The sequence below is a fragment of the Micrasema longulum genome, unplaced genomic scaffold (assembly GCF_059751315.1).
Source record: "Micrasema longulum isolate JH-2025_06_02 unplaced genomic scaffold, ASM5975131v1 h1tg000260l, whole genome shotgun sequence".
Lineage (NCBI taxonomy): Eukaryota > Metazoa > Arthropoda > Insecta > Trichoptera > Brachycentridae > Micrasema > Micrasema longulum.
This window is the reverse complement of record NW_028277464.1, coordinates 1,613,871-1,623,754: the sequence shown is the minus strand read 5'-3', so window position 1 is coordinate 1,623,754 and position 9,884 is coordinate 1,613,871. Positions and strand designations below refer to the sequence as shown.

Sequence of the window (9,884 nt, the reverse complement as noted above, 5' to 3'; positions counted from 1 at the left end):
ATCCTTATGTAAAAAAATCATATCGATTGGTTGCTCCGTTGCGACGTGATGGACTAACACATTTTCTCATTTATAATATTGTATACTTATTAGGTGTAATTATTAATTTATTCAAAAATGATACATGTTAAAAGTTATAACAGAACCAGCACAAAATGATTACGATTTTAGTTATTGTAATTACAATTGTTTGACTTTTTTCATTTTAAAATTGTAAGTAAGGAGAATCGTTTTTGTAAAAAACTAGGGAATGTCTTTGAAAGCTTGGTTTACAAATATTAGAAAGTCAAACATGGAACTTACTTTAAGTACAATAAGGAAATTCGTCGCTACCCAAAATTGTATTTTGGAAATTTCTTTACAGAGAAACTAATTTCATAAAATGTAGGTAAAAAATTAATCCGTGTCTAGGCGGATGAAGAATACAGTCCTAGAACCCAAAACTGTTTTCGACTCGATGGCTACTAAAGTAAAAATTCTGTAAAAGTTAATTGAGTGGGGATAAGTCCGCCTCGTAGCGTATGCATGATGCCCTTTTCCTAATAGTGAGTTACTCGTTAAAAAAGACCCCAAAATTAAAAACATTTGGGTAAATCGTAAGAACGCAAATATTTCAATGCAACAATTTGTGTTTTTTACTATTCGCAAATGACTTGAAGCTATTTTTAAAGGTTACAACTTTGCATGATTTTTGTACTCACCAGGTGGATATAACAAATCTATCTGAATGGGGAAGACAAAATATTATTGTTCAATGTTTCAAAATGTTCACTTATCTCTTTCACCAGGGCCTACAAAACACTTTTTCCACTAATGAATGACCAGAACCTTATGTGGACTTCGAAGGTTAAAGATCATCGAAACAGTTTGTAATAGTTCAATTAAAGATGTTAGGAATTGTCCCGTGCCAAGGTTTTCAGTAGTACGCGAGTACTAAGAATTCTTTATAACTCATTGGTGCGACGAAGACTTGAGAGTGGCTCGATGATTTGAGGACCATGTGAGTTGAAGTACTCTCTTATGGTGGAGAGGGTTTAGAAGAAATTTCTTCGATTTCTCTACATGAGGGAGTACAGATATTATCAATGACTTTATCCGACTGAGTTTTTCCAGGGTATGCTTGGTCACAACAGTTTAAAGACCAGAAGGGATGTGCTCTAACTACGCATTTCTTTTGATTGTTGCGCCTTAGAAAGTGACAATATAGACTGTTCCACATTCCAATATACAGGACTAAATTGCCAATGGTTATATGCCTGTTGGAAGGGCTACCTCTGTTTTTTTTATTTATTGGGGATATCAACAGTAATACATGTAACAAAAATACAACAAATAAAATATACAGAGAATAAAACCAATGACAGATATCCACAGAAATACACGTACAATACATACTAGTGTGTTTGTGTGAGTGTAAGTGAGTGAGAGGGTGGGTGTTATATTGGAATGAGGGTGGACATGTGTGTAAATATTGCACAAGTGTCAAGTGTCGAAAATATAAATATATTTAAAATATTAAGAATCAGAGATAAAATATAAAAAAATAAAATAAGACTTTATTATTGAAACTAAGTATAAGACAAAAAAGTATGTTTTAAGACGCGCATTTTAAATGTTATTTTTTACAATCAAATGGATCAATAAGGGGAAAGTTCAAATTATATTCACTAACAAAACGTATAAGTGGAGAATTCTGGGCATAGTTCGTACGAACTGCTGGCACATGAAATAGAGAGCTCGACGTGTGACGGGTGTGGTAGCCGGGGACATTTAATGATAACTCCGACAAAAGAGCCAGACTATCAAGGCGTCCACTAAGTATGTCATGAAGCACCCCCATGTCCAACAGTAGACGGCGATCTTCTAAAGTAAGCAAGTGGTGTTTTTTGCAGGAAGACATACAATTGAGATCGGTATACCTGCATCTCCAGTTAAGATGTCTAAGAAATGTCCGTTGAATTTTCTCGAACTTTTCTTTATGTGTGACATATTGTGGAGACCAAACAGAAGAGGCATACTCGAGCAAACTGCGAACATGAGCAAAGTAGACGATATCTTTAAATACCTGACATGTACGAAGCACAAAACCAAAGTTTCTATGTGCACGGGTCAGTATGTCATAGAAGTGATTCTCAAATGTAAGTTTGCTATCAAGAATAACACCCAGATCGCATACAGTATCAACTCTCTGAACAGGTTGGTTTTCTAATATATAATGATATGGGATGGGATGTCGACCACTATAAAGCAATATTGTACGACGATGTTGTACAATATTGCTTTGGACATTGATATTTTTTAAGTCTCTGAGAGAGTTTTTCGTTTCAAGATTCTCTTATTTTTTTAACATGTCCTCAAGATGTAATGTAAACCTATGTGTTATTTTTATATATATACCTAATTTTGTTTTTTTTTTATATGTATGAATTAAGATTGAATATTTTGTAATGTACACATATATAAATAAAAGCGTCTTTAATTCCATCTACAAAAGTGTACTAGATGACGGATAAGTGTTGTCATGTTCAAGAAAAAAAAAATTGGTTCTGTAGATGTATTTGAACATTCGGTCCAGAAAATTGTTACTGAAGGAAAAACAGTCGAGAATTCGTCAACAAAATTCAGTACATCTGAAAATTATTAGTTAATAATAAGATGTAAAAATAACTAACTGTACAAAGTTTTTTTAGTGTTTTTATTCTTTTTTGTAGAAGACATTGACATTATTCATTGTTTTAACTGTGTTTTTATTACTATGTTTCAATAAACACGTTGAAATATAAAATAATTAAATAAATGGTTGTACAAAACAATATATGTAAGTGTTAAAAATATTATATTGTTTTCTCATTCTGAATTTCCATGAAATGCTGGAAATATTTTAATCGGGCAAAATTAAAATAAATCACAGCGCCTTCCGTTTGCACCAACTTATACTTGTCACTATGTACATTATGAGAGGAAAGCATTTTTTTAATTAAATAATATTTGGGTCTAAGTTTCGGTATTGCCACTCCGCTGCTCCCCATCCCTTGACTCCATTTATTTCAAAGTTGGCAAGTCTTTCTACCACTCGACACTCGTGTTCATCTCCCATATAGAATGTTGGAGAGTCAGTCACGTCTACTTGTACTGTATACATTGTACCACCTAGAAGCAGTATAAAGAAAACGCATGGTAATTATTGAAAAACCAATGTGGTAGATAATTTTTCAGTAAGATAAAACAAAAAATAGCTACATTAATTCACAATGTCAGGAATGGCTAAATTATCTTTGATGGAATCAGAAAATGATTTTTCTAACTATTTATTATGTAAATAGGTACATTAATAAGTAAATATTGCTTTTTCCAGCTATCTCACTAAGTAACAATAGTATTATATTCTGAGATAATAAGAAATTAGACCTCTTTTTATTTAATTTAATAAGTGTATGTTTAATTGCATTCCCTTTTTTTAAATACGGTTCTTATGATTTATCTGAATATTTAAATTTTTAGTACATTTTCAACTAGTAAAAAAAATGATAGAAAGTCAAAATCAAGTTGTGGTAAAGTTAAAAAAAACAACTGGTTCTTTTTCAAAACTAAAGCCCATATTACATGAATCAAAAAATGGTGCAAGATTTGACCCAATGAGTATTGTATTATGTAATACATACATTGTGTTAAACCTGTGGTAAAATTCAGAAAACTTGCCTTTCTTTTCTGGATATTCTGTTTTTCAATAGTATATGGTTCCACTATCCATGTTATTTCCGAAACCTGATGTTGAGTTTTGGTCGCATAATAATATATTGTTAGTTGTCACGTTGCCAGTGGTCGCGATGTTACAGTATAGTTCGTTTAGTCAATTGTGAAACTGCGCATTTTTTGTCATGGCGCCGAAAACATCTATGAACTGTGTATGCTTATGCACAATTTCCAATCCCAGAAACTGCCCATGTAAAACTGAGTTGGCACAATAATAATTGTTGTGCAAGAAACTGCACGAGATCTTGTACCATTTTCTGGAGAAACTGCACGAGATATTGTACCATTTTCTGAACCATGTAATATGAGCTTAAGATAAAACATCACCGTTTTGTTTATTGATAACGACATAAAATCTTCATTATAATTCAAAATGAGTATACTCATACCTGCTTCGAATTGAAATGCATAGTCCAGAGGCGGTGTTAGATTTTCTCCGTGCCGAAATAGTTCAAGGTTACAGAAATCAACGGGGTATATTTTATTATCTGAATTTCTACACAAAAATCCCACATTTAACCTGGAACAACACTTAAAATATGTCATTATTTATAAAAATGTTTTTATTAAATATTGTGGGGTGCTATTATGAATCATCTCGCGGGGGTAGAGGGTGGTTCATTTGTGGGTTTTTATTTTTGCACGCAACTATGTTTCATACATGGCTAAACTGATAATTAAACATCATTGTAAATTGACATTTCATAGCTCGATACTACAAAACTGTTAAAAAAATAGAAAGAAACAAATACGGTTTGGTCAATTCAACCTAATTAAGTGTTTTGAGTAATGCTTAAGGTGGCAATGATGTTCTAAATGAAAATCATCATGTTTGGTTTCACGTGTTCGTATTTATTTGATGTTCAATTATCAGTGTGGCCATATATGAAGCAAAGTGTAAACGCATGCAAAAAATAAAAATTCCCCAAATTAACCGCTCTCTAAGGGGTAGAGAAGATTCAGAGTACCAGCCCTGATGTCTTACAAACCTTGAAAAACAAACGGGCATACAAATCGTTCCAACGGTGATTCGATCTCCATTTTCAAGGGTTATAAAGTGAAGACCATATCTATGGAAGTTTTTCCATTCTCGCATAGTGCCTTTACATAAAAAAAAAAAGTTTTGAGGACATTTAAAAGTTAATACAACCAATGCCATTATAACTCAAATTCATTAATTTTCAGTTTAATTTACTACACCACTGTAAGATAATTTATTTAGCATTTTCATTATGTAATTTATATTTTATTTTAAATTATGAGAGGAGGGTGATGGTGTTATTTGGTCAAATAAAGAATAGTAATAAATACATGTACTTAATGATTGAATAAATACCAACATACCAAAACTGTGATCTCTCACACTCTGCACCAAAAACTTATTTTCGATTCCATCTATTTTTACAGTTCCTTTAATAATTCCATGTTGCTCATAGTGTGTTTGATGAACTCTACAAATTACAAATATCAAAAAGATTACAAGTATAAAATCAAGTAAACTTAATGTGCCTATGTGTACATATGTACCGATCAGTATGTATCTTTTTTGGGTGATCCCGTGTAAGTTGGATTCGTTCCGACGTTTTGGCTACCATTGCAGGGTAAACTGTTTTGCAGAAAATATATGTGTTTATGTACTAGTAATTTGTACCGGGCCGCAGTCGGCAGCAGGTACATTCCTTGTCATTTTTATAGTGTGTAGTGCCGGGAACCATGTTGGGTTTAATTTCAGCCCATCGTCTTTGTCTATGTTATTTGGGTGTTTATGTATTTCATTTGCTTTTTTTATAATTCCCGCATTATAATTTCTAGGTTTATGTAAAATCTTTGGTTTACAGGCGAAAAGATAACCTGTGTCTATAAAGTGTTCTGTTAGTGCAGATTTTTCAACGTGCCCAAGTTTACATGCTCTTTTATGTTCGTCAACCCTTTTCTTTTTGTACACAAATTACTAGTACATAAATGCATATTTTTTTTACAAAACACAGTTTACAGTGAAGATGGCCCCTGCAATGGTGGTAACCGAAACTAATCCAACTTACACGGGATCAACTAAAAAAGATTATTGTTAATAAGTATAAATTTATTGGATATTTATTTATATTTAATATCAGAGAATCTATATAAAACTGAATATTTGTGGATTTGAAAATTAGTATGGAATGTCCTCTAGTTAGATTAGTCTCCATTCTAATGATGTTTCACTCTTTTACCGCAAATTTTATAATCTTCATATTTACTGCACTATGTTTAACCATATTTATACTATATATTTATATTATACTCTATAAGAACTCGAGTATTTCTCTTTAAAAAAAAAACTATGCTTTCCGTTCACTAAGTTCTACTGTACTGTGTTATACATTTTGTAACAATTGGCTACAGTAAGGTGCCAGTGAAATGTTGCAGAGTAAAACCATCTTATGAACAAATATTTTATGTCGACCCTCCCGGGACTTGGAGCTCGACAGGCGAACGCCCCAACCACTACACTGTGAGGCGGACTTATCTCCACTCCAGATGTTTGCCTGAGAATAGCTACAGAGTCAAAACTAGGTCTGTATCTATATCAAATTATTATTACTGTTGTGGTACTTTTTGCTGTACAGATATCAAGTATTTTGTTCAAGTCAATAGTAAACTTACTCCTTTAATGTTTTGAAATATTCCTTGGTCCATGATTCTCGTGCAACATCTCTCGCCATGCTTAGTGGTGACATATCAGTGTCATAATTAAAGTGGTTGTAAACAGCACTCCACGTTGCTTCTAATTCTACTTTTACAGACTTGGAAGGATTATCATAAGACCTAAAATTGACACAGCCATAGAAGTATCTTCGATGAGGTTGATTGTAAGCAGTTGGATTTTTTGAAAATGTATATTCGCAAGAACCTGTGACATAGTTTAAAGTAGTTCATTTTTATTAAAACCATTTTTAGAAATTTTTGAGAAATTTCACTACACAATTAAATGCTCTAATTTTTACTGCACGCAAAAAAACATTTTTTACATCCAATTTCCTATAGCACTGAACTTTCTCATTCTTTAACAGTTAAAAATATTATGGCATATTTGCCTTATTCCTTAGAGTAATAATCTAATAGAGTCGCCCATACGGAGACAAACAATTCTATGATTATTAACCACGAAGTTAGCTACAGATTACAGCAATACAACAGGCTATAGGTACTTGGGTTGATATTTGCAAGGCGCAAAACGAAACCGTCCGTTATACGTTAATTGTTAAACTAAAAACCAAACCAAAAATTTGGAACGCTTTTGTTCTTTGTAATAGAGCTTAAGGGCTTCTCTATTCAAATCATAACTCTGAGGCAAATACACATTTTAAACTAATTCTATTGGAGTACTACATGCCAAAAGGGTATTGTATTTTCTGGCACATGCTATTTATTAATATGTGCTATACACGAAAAGAAGATTAGGTAGAAAACTTAAAAGTATTGTTTTGGGTTCTTGGTAATCTTCGGATATTAAGAAATAATATTATAATCATAAAACTTACTTCATAATTCCATTATATTCTATTATCCATGCTCTCATTGGATCCAACGGATAAAGATTGATTCCTTCGACTTTATACTGCCCTTCCTCTTCAGAAGTTTGCTGTAACGTGGTATCTGGCAACTTTGGCGATAAAAGTAATTCACCATCTTTTATCTGACAACAAAAAATATAATACTGTTTATTTTTTTTCAGTAGCTGAAAATTTTATTGCCAAATTTGATTTTACCAATCACAAAAATGAGAGGGTTCCTAGTTCCAAATGTTTGAAGACAAAAAGGAAGGGTTGTGTTTCTAATACCAGTTGGATGCATTTATATAAAAATATAAATTTATGTTCATCTCGGCATGAAACAGACTCATAAAGTTGTACCTGTTATGTTTCAAATAAATAAATAGCAAATTAAGTAGTTCTTTAGTTAGTGATTGTGATGTTTTACCCTGAGATATAAAAATGCATTGCAAACTCCTTTAGGTCGCCTTGCTATTCCACACACTAGAGCTGCTCCATTACTCGAAGTTCCATTGAAATACACTGCATCTATTGCCTGTTCAATATAAACAAATTATGGTTTATAAAAAAACATATATGCAGGTGTTCTTTAAACCCTGTCACATCCGAAACCACGATGATCAGTATGAGCAAGAAGACATTTTGGTACATTAAAATAAATTTTTAGAACGAATTAAATTTACAAAAATAAAACATTAAAAAAAAACAAATGGTTGCTTACTTCTGCAGGGGAGAAACCAGGAGGTTCTGATATACCGTCAACCGCGCCGCCGCCCCCCCCCCGCTTCTCTCCTGCAGAAGTTAGCAACCATTTGTTTTTTTAAGTATTTTATTTTGAAAACTTTTCTTCTTTCTAAATATTTTTAATATGCTAATATGTCTTCTTGCCCATACAGATCATCGTGGTTTCGGATGTGACATGGTTTAAAGAACGCCCTGTACTATAGGTAAAATCTAAAAATGTTTAGGTATGTAATTTACATTTTAATGAAAATGAACTTTAAATGAAAAGCAGAATGCAGGAAAGATGGAATATCCTTTAACAGATCATAGTCGTTAAAAGTAGTTATCACGCGCCATTGTTCACAGACTTTGCAACTGCAAATGGTGATTGGACTCATAAAGGTAATAAACCAAAATCAGTGATCGAAAATTCCATTTTCAAGTTAAAAAATGACAAATTTTTATGTTTTTTTTTAATATTATATTTTTATCGAGTACCTTAACCTTGTACAAGACACATAAGGCTACTAAATACAGGGGTCCAAACATATATATATATATATTTTTTTTAAAGAATAGATTTTTTAAATCAACCAATGATAGTGTTGTGATAGATTTCCGGTTTCCGGGAAGCCAACCCCTCAATCAGGACAACACCGAAGAGAACTAGTAATGTCACACACGGAGTAATTAAAAAAATTGTGGCGATTTTAATATTATGACATAAAAATATTGAAAATTTTTTTGGCTTAGTTTGATAGTCTATTAAAAACTACTTAACTTCCTCATTTACCATTGTACATGGGCCTCTTGGGGAATGGGAAAAAAGAACGAGCTAAAAACCATTTTTAACCAATTTAATATACATAATAAAAACAATATGGGTTGGAATAATTTTCACTCAACATACATAATTTGAAAATTATGCATTTTATTTAAGTAAGCATTGTACCTGGTCACCGATTTAGCCATGAAGCTCTGCATTCAAATGGTGTTGGCAAATAATCAGGACAAATTTATAATTCCTTTGCAATGTATTTGGTAAATCAATACATCAAATAGCCTTACTTTAGGGTTGTTATGAAGTGGCTGCGCTTGATCCAATAATGCATCCTCATTTGTCACGTGTAATCCATCCTTTGAACTCACATGGACATCTTTATTTCTTTCTTTGTTCCGTTTGTGCATTAACTAAAATGTTTACATTTAATCGTTGAGATAGTAAATATGTTTAAGTATCACGTGTCTTCTATTTCCATGGTAAATCACATCAAATCAAAAAACATTGACCCATTTGAAAACATTATTATAAATATAATATAATACTACAACATGATATCCCTTTTCTAATCGAGTTTCACAACAACTCGTTGAAAATGGGCCCTCAAAATCAAAATATTTGGGTTTACAAGAACGTAAATATTTATTTTTACAATAAAATTTAAATAAGCAAACTAGCAGAAAAAATATTAACTTCATTTTTTTAGTAAAACTAAAACATTATCAGTTTTGCCCCATCATTACTGCAAAATTATTATTGTTTTATAAGTACTTTTGCTTTTCTTAATTTTGAATGCATTCATAAAAATATGTTAATTTTAAATTAATAGTTTACTACCCAAGTTTAGTACAGATAGGTATAATGTATATTCAAATTGACTTACCTTTCTCATTGATAAAAATAAATAGAAAACAAAGTATTTCAAGTGAAAGAAACCATTTTCCTGCTGATACACACCAAATATTGGAGACTTGAATGGTCTGCTCACATACTTGATGAATAAAATGAAAAGAACAGCGGAGATAACCAGAACATACATCTCATTTAGTTCTCTCCAAGAGTGACAATAAGTCCAACCGAACACCTGTAGA

General features: G+C 32.0%; 1 protein-coding gene across 2 annotated transcripts; it reads right to left on the bottom strand.

Annotated features, from left to right (window-relative positions):
* Positions 1-2,678: 2,678 nt before the first annotated feature.
* Positions 2,679-9,867, bottom strand: LOC148283141 (uncharacterized). Of its 2 annotated transcripts, XM_088223966.1 has the most exons (9): positions 9,677-9,867; positions 9,081-9,203; positions 7,717-7,824; positions 7,278-7,432; positions 6,400-6,561; positions 5,098-5,204; positions 4,743-4,854; positions 4,143-4,273; positions 2,679-3,150 (listed from the first exon to the last, which is right to left on the bottom strand). In XM_088223966.1, exons 1-9 carry the CDS (start codon positions 9,830-9,832, stop codon positions 2,978-2,980), a joined length of 1,227 nt encoding a protein of 408 aa, XP_088080092.1. In that variant the 5' UTR covers positions 9,833-9,867; the 3' UTR covers positions 2,679-2,977. The 2 variants fall into 2 exon arrangements, 1 of the variants encoding a protein (XP_088080092.1); XR_015821923.1 differs by lacking the exon at positions 4,743-4,854.
* Between the last annotated feature and the right edge of the window lie 17 nt (positions 9,868-9,884).